This window comes from Podarcis vaucheri (genome assembly GCF_965113315.1).
Source record: "Podarcis vaucheri genome assembly, chromosome: 2".
Taxonomy (NCBI): Eukaryota; Metazoa; Chordata; class Lepidosauria; order Squamata; family Lacertidae; genus Podarcis; species Podarcis vaucheri.
Genome location: NC_138760.1, coordinates 49,733,277 through 49,747,810, shown reverse-complemented (window position 1 = coordinate 49,747,810; position 14,534 = coordinate 49,733,277). Strand labels below are relative to the sequence as shown.

General features: G+C 40.6%; 1 protein-coding gene across 2 annotated transcripts in view; it reads right to left on the bottom strand.

The window, feature by feature from the left end:
* Positions 1 to 14,534, bottom strand: part of GABRG2 (gamma-aminobutyric acid type A receptor subunit gamma2) — a 61,594-nt gene that overhangs the window by 27,952 nt on the left and 19,108 nt on the right. For both annotated transcript variants that reach the window (XM_082214734.1, XM_082214735.1), the window contains exons 2-6: positions 7,846 to 7,994; positions 6,161 to 6,228; positions 4,872 to 5,092; positions 2,964 to 3,046; positions 1,635 to 1,772 (exon numbers count right to left, since the gene is read on the bottom strand). In XM_082214734.1, coding sequence (XP_082070860.1) covers positions 1,635 to 1,772; positions 2,964 to 3,046; positions 4,872 to 5,092; positions 6,161 to 6,228; positions 7,846 to 7,994 — 659 coding nt within the window. The remainder of the gene's footprint in view (positions 1 to 1,634; positions 1,773 to 2,963; positions 3,047 to 4,871; positions 5,093 to 6,160; positions 6,229 to 7,845; positions 7,995 to 14,534) is intronic.

Sequence of the window (14,534 nt, the reverse complement as noted above, 5' to 3'; positions counted from 1 at the left end):
TAATCTACAAAATTCAAATCAAATTAATTGTGCAATGTATTTATCTACACTAAGCTCCACGCAGGATCCAATCCATCTGTGTGACCCACAATTGTGTGCTTCATCCCAAGCTCAGTAATGAGGTAACGCTCATTGCTCTGAGTCACTAATCTTTTGTCGTTATTACAGATCCTGTTACATGTGTGCTCTGAGGGTGACACAAACAGGCAAAAGGAAAGAGATTTAGCTCCCTGACATGCAGTCCGTCCAGCACAAAGAAGCAACCCCAATTTAGGACTAGATTGTTCCATTTACTGCTGACCCTGAGGCAAAGGCAAAATGAAGCACTGCATCTCCAGAAGCCTATTAGAAAAGTTGTGATACTGAGTTACCAAAAATTCTCTGTGAAACCCCCTTTATATTGCAGTTCTGATGACAGAGCAGGCACAGCCAAGAATTGTACCTCACATTAATCCTGCTCATCCATCCTCCAGCTAGCTGTATTCAAGAGACTAGAAGAGTTACACAGGTTATATTTGGTTTAATTTTGGTGTTTTGCGGTGAGAATCTAAAGCTATAATTCCACACATGCTTACTTGGGGAGTAAGCCCCATAGAGTTCACCAAGACTTGCTTCTGAGTAGACGTGCATAGGATTCTGCTGTAAGCAATTACTGTATTTTTTGCATCGTAACACTCACTTTTTTCCTCCTAGAAAGTAAGGGGAAATGTCTGTGCGTGTTATGGAGCGAATGCCTGCAGGTGGCGGGGGGATCTGCTGCAGTCGTGAGCAGAGGATCCATGGTTCCCCTTCGTTCCCTCCTCCGTGGTTACAAAGCATGGATCCACATGGATCCTCAGGATTTTTGCATTGGGCTACTCCAAAATCACTGTCAGATCACATGTCTGTGGCCACAGCATGAACCACAAAAATCATATATCCACTATTTCATTTAGAATATTTTTTTCTTGTTTTCCTCCTCTAAAAACTATGTGCGTGTTATGGTCTGGTGCGTGTTATAGAGCAAAAAATACGGTATATAGAGTTCTCTCTTGCCAGATGGTTTCCTTCCAAAATGAAGGTGGAATAATAAATGTTTAAATGTTCTCTAACATAAAACATTCTCCATTTATACAAAATTACAATGTCAAAGGGTCAGGGGGGCAATAGTTCCACCTAGCAAGTAGAAATGTTTGCTCCCTATTTAATTAACATTTTGCTGCCCTTTCATGTCCCCTCACATCTGCTACCCACGTTGGCCACCTTGCCTAATGGCAGGACTGGCCCTGCAGAGCTAAGGCAGAGCCTTCCACCTAACATGCTATTTTTGTTGATTATATATATGGCAGCATCTAAGCCACAGAAGGGTAACCTTCCAGATGTTGTGGGACAACACCTCCCATCATCACTGACCACTGGCTTTCCTGGCCAGGGCTAATGGGGACTGGAGTCCAACATCTAGAGGGCCACCACTTTCCCACGCCTGATTTCATGTTTTGATCCCACACTGGTAGTCTAAAATGGCACAGCTTGTCAACAGAAATATCCCATGAAACTGATAATTTCAGCTACACAGTAAGCATAGTATTGCCCTTTCCCCACTTCAGCGTCAAGTAGGAGCAAATGTTCAATTAAAGTAGAGCAGCTTCGCCTACCTGAAGTTGTCGGCACGACTTCAGTTGTATTTCTGAGCCCAATAAATGAAAACTGATACAGCCTCCAGGATCTAGTGTCTCCTACTTCTACTGAGCTGCGCTTCCACATGTAGATAATCTCTTCCTTTGGGTAGCCATCTTCAAAACAATGAAGATCATCATTCCATCACAATTTTCATTTACATGTTGCTTTCCTTCATGGTCACATGACCATAAATGGCACTTGCCACAAATGCATTCACATCATTTTCCCTCTCACTGCCACACACACCAAAGTGGTCATGAGGCTTATATTCAGAAAGGGACCTTGCAGTTCCAAACAAATACAAAAAGGCATGCTTACGTTATGTCTCTTTTTGCTCCCCCCAATAATGAATTGTCACAATTATTTTGTTTCTATTTATGACAGCCTCTAAACTGCCATGAATAAATTCTGTAATGCTTCTCTGCACTTATAATGACTTAAATGTGATGGGTTGTATGTAGATCACTTAAAACGGTAAGGTCTTTAATTACGCCCCATTTCTCCACCTACCAGCATTAAATTCCCCACTGTTGTATCCAGTATATCCTGTACATAGGAAAACACATAGGTTGCTTTCAGGCAATCTGTTTCTTGACTATTCATCCTGATTTGTTTGTGGGGACGTTAAAACAACATTACATCAAGCAAATGTTATCCTACATTTTCCGGTGCATTTTGCCTAATCTTTTCTTAACTCCTTGTGCAAGAGTTCCAAATCAATCTTAATTTTGCAACCTGAATAAGCCAACATGTGATTTAATCCCGCCTGAAAATAATGGTTGCCTGGAAGCTTATGTCTGTATTACTTTGGGCGGCGGGGGGGGGGGGGGGAGCTAATGTGGTGTAGTGGATGTAATATTGACTCTTGGACCTTCTCGTGTTTAAGGAGCAGGCATGAAACACAGGACAACAGAAGTCTTGTCTGACCTGTATGCTAAAAATGCCCACGTAACATAAAGATTATTTACAACCACCCTCTCAAAATATGTAAGATGGCAACTCTGGGCTAGTTCATCAGCTACTGTAAATAGTTACAAGTGATCCATGTTAAGCGTCTGTCCATGAATGTGTTGTCCCCGGCACCAACACACTTATCATGCAATTCTGTACACATTGATTCAGCAGCAAGCCTATTGAGTTCCATGAGACTTCCTCCCAGGTAAATGTGTTTTAAACTGCAGCCTTCTTTGGACTAAGTACAGTACATTTACTGAGCAATGCATTTTTAAAAATTTAGATTCCTCTTTACTTTCCAAATGAATCATTTTTTTAAAAAAAATATTATTTTTTAGATTACTACTTACAGCTTGAAAATGCCAGTGGACAAGAATGTTCATCCATTGGAAAGTTGTGCAGCTGTAACTGACACTCAGCATCTATCGTCAATCTAAGAAGAAGCATATATTAATAGTAATCAATTGTTCATAGCTCTAGAAGTTCAAGGTCTACAGCAGTGAAGAGGTTGAGAGAAGACACAATCCACTCTTTCTTTTAATGTATTGTAAGAGAATACATGTATTGTGTAATGTATTGTGTAAGAGAAGACACAATCCACTCTTTCTTTTAATGTATTGATTAGGATGTAAAGTAAAATGCTTTCTTATGTCACAGTGTTGCATGGCAAGGTCCTGAACCCTTGCCCATTGTAGAATAAAGACATTTGACACCAGAATTTAGGTTAATGGGTTGAAAAAGGCAACAATGTTATTGATTACAGAATGTGAGTGGTATTGGCTTAGGCATTTGAACTAATGACTATATCCGACTCCTGCCCCCCTGCCAGAAGTCTAGTAAGGGTTAACCACCAAAAGGGGGAGACCTATTGATACACATCAACTAGGAAGTCCCCCAGGGTCACCGATAGGGGTCGTGCTATGGCCCTGGCCCCTGTCTGGGCTTCAGACAGAGGACACCCCCCCCCCCCGGATTCCTTTAACAGAATACCCTTGGAATAGGAGGGGTAGGTGATGAACGCCCTGTGACGCAGAGCTACCTAAGCCCCGTGTGCACGGGTCGGGCTCATGACCAGCCCGCAACATTGACTTCCTGTGAGGGGAATCGACTTTAAGGATCAACAATAACTTTTCCTACCCATTTCTGAGGTCTTCCCAATGGAGGGAGGTTTCTAAAGCAGGCTGTGTTTTGAATGATCATGCCCCCTTTCATAAAGCCTTCAAGAGTGGTCATACCAGCTAAACTGACTTGATTATCTCCTGGAGCCATCTTGGAAAATGTAGTTCTCAGAGCAGGCTTCAACAGAACTGTTAACTCTCTCAGTGGAAGCCATTATAGTTAAACTGGTTCAAAACTATTCTCATTTGGGGTGCAAGGCCCCAGTTCAAAGCTGCTGTGCAGGGAGTTATATGTAGGCACTTCCACAGCCACTGCAAGCACATTCTGGGATTGAGAGATTATGGTCTCAATCCTAAACCCCAAACTGCACATGGGGGGGGGGGCAGAGCTGTTCACTTGGTTCTTCCATGCTCTATAATAGAAGTTTAGCTGCTGTTGAAGCCCCCACCAACCCACAAATATACATTATACACACTGAAGGTACAGCCTGTTTGAGAACGACTTGTGATAACAGGTGCAAAATCCTTCAATGGGGCATTTCGGGGGCAGAGGTGTAGCATATCTGGGCAAGGATTTGCTGGATCCTAACCCAGCCCATTTACAGGCTGGTGGGTGTCTTAATTTGGGTCCCACTCCTATGCTTAGACTGAAGAAGAAGAAGAAGAAGAAGAAGAAGAAGAAGAAGAAGAAGAAGAAGAGTTTGGATTTGATATCCCGCCTTTCACTCCCTTTAAGGAGTCTCAAAGCGGCTAACATTCTCCTTTCCCTTCCTCCCCCACAACAAACACTCTGTGAGGTGAGTGGGGCTGAGAGACTTCAGAGAAGTGTGACTGGCCCAAGGTCACCCAGCAGCTGCATGTGGAGGAGTGGAGACACGAACCCGGTTCCCCAGATTACGAGACTACCACTCTTAACCACTATACCACACTAAGAGGTAGTGACTGGCCCAAGGTCATTCACTAACCTCTAACCAAGACACCACATGAGCTCTATGGGGCATTTAGCTTTATTATTGTTTCATCTTGTCTAAAATATTCAAGGCATCGTACTTCTTTTCATTAAGTGGAGATACCATTTTCACTCATATTGGAAACATGTAACAGGTATATTGGATAAAATTAAAAAAGCAGTAAGATTACCTCAGTGTATATAGTACTCTGCCATCATTCCAGATCCGGAGCATCCTATTGGGAGTTGTTATCCAATGAGCATCAGCCTTTTTTGAGTTTCGGAAGAATGTGTCAGGGATCCAGATCTTCCCCACCATGTTGCTGTTCAACCTCAGCACTTTAATGGTGCTATTAAATCTTAGCCGTCTGTCATACCAGGTTTGAGCAAAAAAAATGTCTATTGTATATTCCTGCAATGTTGAAACACATCAAACAAAATAAGTTTCATGTCCATTCAGTCCTGCTATTCAAAGCTTTCATGGCCAGTTCACAGAGAACACACACATCACATCAGTAGCCTGACCCACAATAGAACAGAGCTCCTGGTTTTAATGTGATGTTTCTGCATCGGATGCTATTGCCCCATTGACACAATTCCGATATATGCCCACTCAAATGTAAAACCCACTGAGCTCATTACGACTCCCAGGTTGCTTTAGCTATTTCCCCACCATTTCCCCAAATCTATGTTTTCATACAGTAAAACATAAATCTAAATTTTGGGTTGTTAATTAATTCAATTTGTACACCATTCTTTATCCATATATCTCAGAGTTGTTCACAGTATCAAATTACAATATAAAAATTTAGGTTAGTTGCTGGTGCGGTGTTTCCATAATTCTTATTTGGCCCACTCAAACTTAAATAGAGAGAGATATTGTGTATAATATCTACTAAAAAGAATATTACTGAAGGAAGATTTCAGTATGAAATGCAGAATTAAGAATTTAGTATGAACAGCTCTTAGGTATTTATTTAGCAACCATAATTCTTTGGACACAAATATTCATGTTAGCTACAGAAATTAATTGATCTTGGATGGAATTTAAGAACCACGGCTCTACTAATCCCCTGACTCCGAAAGGGATTATTCCCATGTAAATGTGCATAGGATTGCAGCCTTATGGCAAACCTATGTGCAATCAGAAGTCCGATTGAATCATGTGACCCAGTTCTAGATACATGTGTATAGTCTTCATCATCCGAGTATTGTGCCCTTGCTCTGTCTGATACATGGGGTAGAATACAGGGGTGTTGACTGGTGTGTACAGCAATGTGTATTGGCATTCAAGAATAACATACCGTAATTTACAATACAAACATGGCAAAATGCAGGGCATTTTTTAAGCTGGAACGGCACCTCTGATGTGGGTGCCATTGCCATTATAAGAGAACAAGGGTGGCATTCATGGTGAGTTCCAAGACGTCTTATTCTAGAAAAATAACACTGGCAAAATGTATTACTATATGCTACTTACCATATTGATGGCATTCACTGGGCCAATGCTATTGATATACATATCGGTATGAATTACCGTTGGCTGCACTGTAACAAAAACAGTAACAACTGTTAATATCACATCAGGTAAAACATCTAGAACATAAAGGAAAATCTTAGATACAAAATATAGTATTTGAAGAAAGAATCTGATTGTGTTCTAGAAAGAAAGAACATAAAAGGACTTGGGTATGTGAGATTTTCCATATCAATAAATGCAGGATGAATAAAACTGCATTCTTGCTTGATGACCGTAGTGAAGAAGGGGGTGGATTTTGGCCCCATTTATACTATTGTGTTATTAATGTGATTGTAATCAAATCAGTATTTTTGCAAGGGGTGGGGATAGTTAGAACACTTATTTCCTTTTTTAATAGGAAACTGTATTGTATTTCTGAAGCCTCTTAATGATACACCACATCAGACATTTCACATTGTACGAATGAACACAAAATGACTAATTTAGCCAGAAGAGGGTTCTGCAGATATAGAAAAAGTCCAAGAAACAAAACAGCAGCAACAACAACAGTAACCACCAACATCATGAAAAAGAAATCAACATCAACTATAACAATAATAATGCTTGGAGGATTGCAATGCATAAATCAATCCGTGATCAGCATAACTGCTTTCGAATTATATTTTCTCTCCTCCTTATGAGCCATCATAATGCAGTCATAGATAAAAAACCCCATGGAAGAAGTACTCATTATCTTTCATTTCTATGCCTATCAATTTTGCTGCCTCAGCCCTTGTCCATCCTGGCCCAGCCCAACTCTGAGTTTCCCAGTTCCTCCAAATCTGAATATCATTGGATTGGTTGGTGGTTGCAACCCCAGGCCACTCATTGACCACTTTCTGACTTCTTTTGATGCCTGTTATTTGGACTGGATTAAAATAGTACCTAGTTATCCATTATCATGCTCCTGCTGGCATTTCCACTGATGATTTCTTTGGAACAACATGACTTGTTATGACCACACTAGCTCTCCAGGACTTGTATCTGACATGATTGTATTAGTTTACTGACAATACCTGAAAGCTTGTCTACTAAAGTACAAAGAATTTCATTAATGCACATTGATTAAGGATTAAAAAATTACCTTCGCCATATTCTCTTCTATCCATGCCACTATATATTACTGTAGCTTAATATCTTTGTGATCATGCTGTTAAATGACTTAAAATATTTACTGACCATGTTAATCTTTCACACACCACGACAGCATGACCCTATGCCTTGAACCACTTAATTAATCTTAATTGAAATTGTTCAATGAATGTTATAGTAGAGTGGTGCAATACAAATTTTGAAACAATCTTTGCCATTGACTTCAGGCTCATAGATTCCTGAACATTTCATCAAATTAATTTGAACAGCAATATGTTTATCATGAGATGCCATTACTATTCTTTAAATAACTACGAGCTTTGACGTACGTGTGTGTGTGTGTGTGTGTGTGTGTGTGTGTGTGTGTAATACCAGTTAGAGGTCTAAACACTTGTTTCAGAAAGCTTTGGTTACAGATTCTTTAATGGAAACACTAATTGTCAGCAGCTAAGTATATTATATTTTCTTTATTGTCATTTCCACTTTGTTAAGTGATCACCATCACTTCCCCTTCCAACTCACTGCTAGTAACAAATGAAGGAAAATACCCTCACCTCCTATATCTGGCCTTAGTTTGTTATCATATCCCTCCAGCAGGCCATTTAAAATAAGGGTAACATCACTTTCATGAACTTTGGGAGTCAAAACCCAGGTTTTGTTGGTTGTATAATCTTCATAATCGTCATCACTCTTTTGGCTAGAACTGTTTGAAAAAGAAAGGGAAGAAAGCACTGAAGTCATATAACAGCTGAACACAGCAATTACATTCATAGACAGCTCCATTAGAAACCATCAAGACTAGATTTAGGCCCCTTTTAAATAATGACAGTTCTGCACAAAACACTGAAATGGCTTTACAGAAAGAAATGAAAGAGGGAACACCATTTACAGACTGATGTTTACAGCTCAATTTACTGAGAATGCCAAGATAGCTGAGTAGACATTTTCTCTCTTCTAACTTAATGCATCTTTCAAAGGTATCCATTACTTCTATTGGTTCAGATTTAAAGAAAAAAAAGTTTTTAAAGGCAGCGTATCACCTAAACATTAGTGTGCATGAACAGAAAGATGTATGGCACAGCCTTTGTCTTAGAATTATCTTACTATAAGTTATATTTACACCCAAATCATGTTAACGTTAGCTTGTTGTACTATTCTACATTAAGCCTGCTGGGAAGTTCAGTATTAAATATGATTATTTGCCCAAAGTGGAACATAGGAAGCAGCCGTGCACCAAGTCAGACCATTGGCCCAGCTCAGAGGTCAGCAAACTTTTTCTAGGGATTGAACCCGACACCTTTTAAGTGTAACATGTATGCTTCACCACTGAGCTATGGCCCTTCCCTAGCCTCCTTTATAATGCTCATTCATCTTCACAATGGCCAATAATATTACCATTTGACAGATGGAGAACCGAAAGAGATATAGTAATTTGCCTGTGAGTGGAAGACTAATTCCTCTACATTTCTTAATATATTACTTTACCAATGACTTCTCACTATCTCTACTTGCAGTTAGCGTTACTACTTCCAAATCACAAAAACAGAGTGCAAAAAGAGGACACATTTGTGTGAAATATATGCAGCTCCCCACTTGAAAATCAGAAGGCAAGTCACCAAATATGGGCTTTAGCTGGAAGCAATTGGCCTGCAGTAATGCTATCTTTAAAAAAACAACAACCCTAAATCATTACAAAATGTACATTTCTGGGTGGTGTGTGAAAAACTAAAAAGGGTGTCCTTTTTCTTTTCTTTTTCAGGATTCTGTATTGATGCAGCCAGAAGCGTACAGAATGTAGGGCAAAGTGCTGCTATAAATCTGCTTTTGCTGGGGCAGCGGAAACAGCATTTGTACAGCCACCGTTTAAGAAGCGCCATAGGCTTGGCAATGGGAAACTCCATTAAGCTATGCCTGATTTGCGGATGAAGCTCACTCTTCAGATAAAGTTATTACGATTTTTTATTTTATTTTTTAATGCATGGGTCTTCACTTATAGCCCTTTGGGTGCCGTATGAAGGTTTGCCCGTGATGATAGTGCTGGAAACCTGCTTCCCAGCCCTATAAAATTGGTATCTTCAGATGTTAGGCTGGCTACTAGCTAGAGGAAGTCCTCTGTTTGAAGAAGTATACTGAACAGCTGTCCACTTGCCAAGACTGGTCTGAATATAAAGAGCTCTAAGGAGGAAGAGGACAGAGCAGAGGTCTTGAAACTGCCAATCAACAGTTAGTAGGGATACTGTGTCCAGGTGAGCAGCCTGCTGCTCAGGTACTATGGTGAAATGGATTTTATTTCTATTTACATTAAACAAGTTATGTCTACAACTGAATCTAGATCCATATCCAAATTTTCTTCAAAATCGTCCCTCTTTGGGGATGGTGGATTTCCACTTTTTTGGTGATAGATAAGAGGGCCACCCTGCCAGAAGTGGGGCAAAGAAATAAGGCCAAATAAATAAGATAATTGAAGAATGTAGAAGCTGCTTCTTTGGAGTTTGGCTCTATCTGTGCCATTCCAATAACGTCCGTAAGCAGCAACTTACACGAATAACAAGACAAATCTGATCAGAACAAAGTAACCAGCAACATATGAAGTTTCTGTTGATTTCCAATATTTTTTCTTCCGTATTTATTTGTGGGTGGGATGGAGTTAAAACCCAAATCAGTCTGGGTCAGCAAATGAATGGAAGAGAGGCAGAGAGGCTGCTGATCTCTTTCCCCAGGTGTCGTTCTCCAGCTCAAAGTCACCCTGTCCCTTGCTGTTTTTTCCTCACATCATAGAATCATGGAAGGGAACCCAAGGGTTATCTACTCCATCCCCTGCAATCTTTTGCCCAACATGGGCTAAAACCTATGGCCCTGAGATTAAGATTAAGACGCTTCAGGTTACAGACTCCGCTAACCCAAGAAATAGTACCTCAGGTTAAGAACTTTGCTTCAGGATGAGAACAGAAATCACGCGGCGGTGGTGGGAGGCCACATTAGCTAAAGTGGTACCTCAGGTTAAGAACAGTTTCAGGCTAAGAACGGACCTCCAGAATGAATTAGGTTCTTAACCCGAGGTACCACTGTATGCTGCTTTCTCCTCAGAAGCCTGTGCCCAAAGTGGCTCACAAGGTATCAGATGAACAAGAAGCATCACCATTCAAAACACATTAAAAACATTTATGTATAAATCATACAGTCAAAACAATCAATCTATGCAGCATTGTACACAAATACCAAATAAGCTAAACTAATTTAACAGCTGAAATGAAACACTGTTGTATAAAACAATATTAATAAGCAAACATAACTGAAATAACTGAAACTAAACTGAAGAAGTGGGTAAGTGGCAGAAAGATACGATGACCCTGTATCTTTTCTCCCACAGGTGAAAACGCAGCTTGGGGATGAGGGTGATTTTGAGCTGGAATAAGATATTTAGAGAGGAACATTTTTAAGCAACATCTTTCCTTCTTCCATTCAGAAATAGGCTGTCCCAAACTGCTTTGTGGAAAGGGGAAAAAAACATGCAAGGAAAACATACTGGGACTCTAAATAGCATGTAGTTAATGCCTAAAGCAAGGCCACCGTCAGTCATTTTCACGAGGAGTCCAAAGGAATCTCTGCGCAGAGATATATAAATAGACGGGGATGTCCAATGATGTCACATTACTAGCGCAGAAGCCATTCCAATAACAGAAGCCTTATGTTGAATCTTGTGCCCTGTTTAAATCTAGTGGGTCACTTGCACCAGTAGAATATAGTGCACAACAGCTAGTGCAACCATTTCCACTATTACTATACTGAGTGACAGTTACACTAGTACTTCAATGTACACTAGCACTTCAGAAACTGCAAATCAAATGCCACACTAATATTGTGTTGGATATTCCCCAGAGTGCCTTTGTACGACGCTCCATTCTGCACAACAACAAATCCCAAGAATCTCGCACTAAAACTGTGTATCTTTAAAAATTGGTTAGCAAGCAACGTATGCTGAGCTCCGTCTCTGAGATATCCCTTGGTTGCCACTTTGTCATTAACTGCCATGTTTCCCCAGCACCATTGCTTAGGCCCTTATTGCAGCCAAAGCATAGCTTGTAATGAGCCCTCCTTGTTTTATTGAGTCTCAAAAATGAGGATTTTTAATTGCCATTGCGTTACACAGCATTCCTCTATGTACAGAAAAACAGGGCATGGACAATTAAACTGGTGATGTAAGCAGGTTTATGAAGCTGCCTGCAATTCTAACAAACTAATTGCATTTCAGGGAGACAAATCTCACACAGTCTCTGAAGCTCGAGCCTACATATCATTTGAACATGGTTCGGCAGAATGCTATATTTGCGCTCCAGAGAAAATGTACAGGAAATCACTTCAGTTTGTCAGCCTCCTTACATTTTCCCAGAAATTATTTATTAGCCTTCTTTCTGCAAAAACTGCCCAAGGCAATGAAGGGTCTCAAACCAAGGTTACCACAGAAATAAAACATTAATAGAAAGTATACACAGGTGTCTCCAACAATGTACACTAGTGCTTGTACCCGTCGGCCCCTGGAGTGGATTTTTTTCCTATGCAATTTGCAATCAAATCTGGAAATAACACCCTGCTCTCATGCTTATGAATTAAAAGCCCTATTCAGGTTTTATACCTGCACCACAAGAAGGGACCATGCATACCAGCCCTGTTCCCCACATTGCAATCCACATGGAGGGTGATGAGAATGGTGACAGGGGAGAGCATTAGCTTGTCCCTTTTACAGGCTTACTTAACACTGAATATGAATGCTTGAAGGGTGCCTATGTCTCAATATAATGCTGTCTTTGATGGCTGTGGCTGGTGAGAAGTGTCATCCAAAACATCTGGAAGATACCAGGTTGGCAAGGGCCAAATGTGTAAGTGGAAATGTGTAAACCTTGCTTGGAATGCTCTTCTGCTGTGGTCATGCTAGCTCTGTCAATTGTCCCTACATCCTGTGTGCATACAAATGAACTGAATATTCCGGTTTATATAACCTACAAGCACCAAAGGCAGGCATCCCCAAACTTGGCCCTCCAAGATGTTTTGGGACTACAGCTCCCATCATCCCTAGCTAACAGGGCCAGTGGTCAGAGATGATGGGAGTTGTAGACCCAAAACATCTGGAGGGCCAAGTTTGGGGATGCCTGACCAAAGGTATAGCACAGATGCTTCTCACATCCAAAGCAAGCATTGTAACAGCACTTCAACAAATGGTGAAAGTATTTAAAGATCCCGTCTCCTAATGGGAGATTACCTTCTGGTATTCTGGGAAGCCCAAATTCACACATAAACTAATCCAGGTGGGGAGTGGCCTGGGAAGAGTGATTGAAGAAAGCAAGTTCACTGTCATCCATGTACAGGGCAATAAATTACAGAAGGAAGAAGCTATGCATTCCTTTGGGTATGTCAACCCAAAAGCTAGCAATTATATTTTATAAACCAATGTGTAAATAAGAGATGAGCAATAGTCCAGTATTTAGAGAATGTATTATACTTCCATGTGCAAGTGCAGGGCATTATCTGGGCAAAAGTCTCATTTATGCCAATAAGAGTTATGTGACTACAGCCCACACATATCCTTAAGACTCTTTAAGCTCATATTATTAGTAACAGGCTGTTCTGCCTTCAGAATGTTTTTTCCAAGTTATGAAACAAATCTAACGAAACCCACAGTCAAAATTATAGTGGGCAGACTATGGATCTTATGAGAATGCCAGACAACCTCAGATAGACAAGGAATGGAAAGCATAAGAGCTTTAAACTATGCAAGTACAATTGCCCACTGTTTCATTGATTACTATATCAGTTGGCCCATAGTCACATTTTTTCCTCCAGTTATACATGTTTAAACCCATTGATTTCAATGAGGGAAACTATGCATTGAACACTGGATGCATTAGTGAAGCCTAACATTCTTCTCTGCTTAGCAGCACAGAGATTTGTGTGCTGATCTTCCTGTCCTCACTGGACCTGAAGGAAGGGAGACTTTTCTAACCTAAAGCCCTAGGCAATTCCTACTTAGAATATTATCAGCACCAGTCATCCTCATCCTCATCACCACATCATCATCAAAAGCAACAACATCACCAGTCCAATAAGCACCTCCTTTACTAAAGCTTCATGCTTTAGCAAAAGCCTCAATGCAACGATGCCTAATCTTTTTTTAGAAAGACGCTGGCATCCGTCTGTCTCGAGAGACAATGGAAGGCGTGTCTTTTTTAAGAAGGCATGCAGCGCCACATGAATGTTAACGTATGGCTTATAGTAAATTGTATGTATCTGTTTAATCTAGAGCTGACACCATTAAAGTTGCAGCTACAACTTGTACTCTTTGCTTAAGAGAACAGAATGTGCAGGGGTGGAGCCCTTCTCCTCCTCCACTTGCAAGGTTCAGCTGACACTAAAAAGGGAATGAATGGCACGTTAAGTGGCTTTGTGCCATCTGAGTGAGAAATGTGCTTTACTAGGCAAGAGCTGACATGGGTGCTATTACATTACCATAACATAATACAGTAGTACCTCGGGTTACAAACACTTTGGGTTACAGACTCTGCTAACCCGGAAGTAGTACCTCGGGTTAAGAACTTTGCCCCAGGATGAGAACAGAAATCGCACGGTGGCAGCAGGAGGCCCCATTAGCTAAAGTGGTACCTCAGGTTAAGAACGGTTTCAGGTTAAGAACAGACCTCCGGAACGAATTAAGTTCGTAACCAGAGGTACAACTGTGCAGTAGTTGCTTGACTTTCAGCTAGTATTAGCAATGTATATAACTGACCAGGAAAAATGCCAATTGAGGTGGTATCCTGTCTGGACATTTGGGAAGGATAAGTCAACATCCATTTTCTTTGCAGTGATGCAGGCTTAGGTTCTCAGAAATGTTTGCAATGCTCTTTATCCTGACTGATAAAGAATTATATTAATAGTTTGTTAAATCTTGATGAAAGGTACAATTCTAAAAAATAAAAAAATGGAACCTGTTCACACATAAAGCTTACTGATCGGCTTGCTTTTATTTTGCTGGACTGCGTCAAACAGAATTTCAATTTGTTTACTCAAGGCACAGCAAGAGACCTAATCCAATTTTTATTTGAACTTTTCCTCTAAAGGCCCCTATCAGCTACATGTTCCCTTCACCTCTGCTGCTTCTGCATATTATTTCGCTACGCCTGTGCGATTTTGTGTCTCCTCTTCTTTGCTATGCAGAGTTTGTGTACTTCCAGCCTCTTCTAGTTCTGATCCT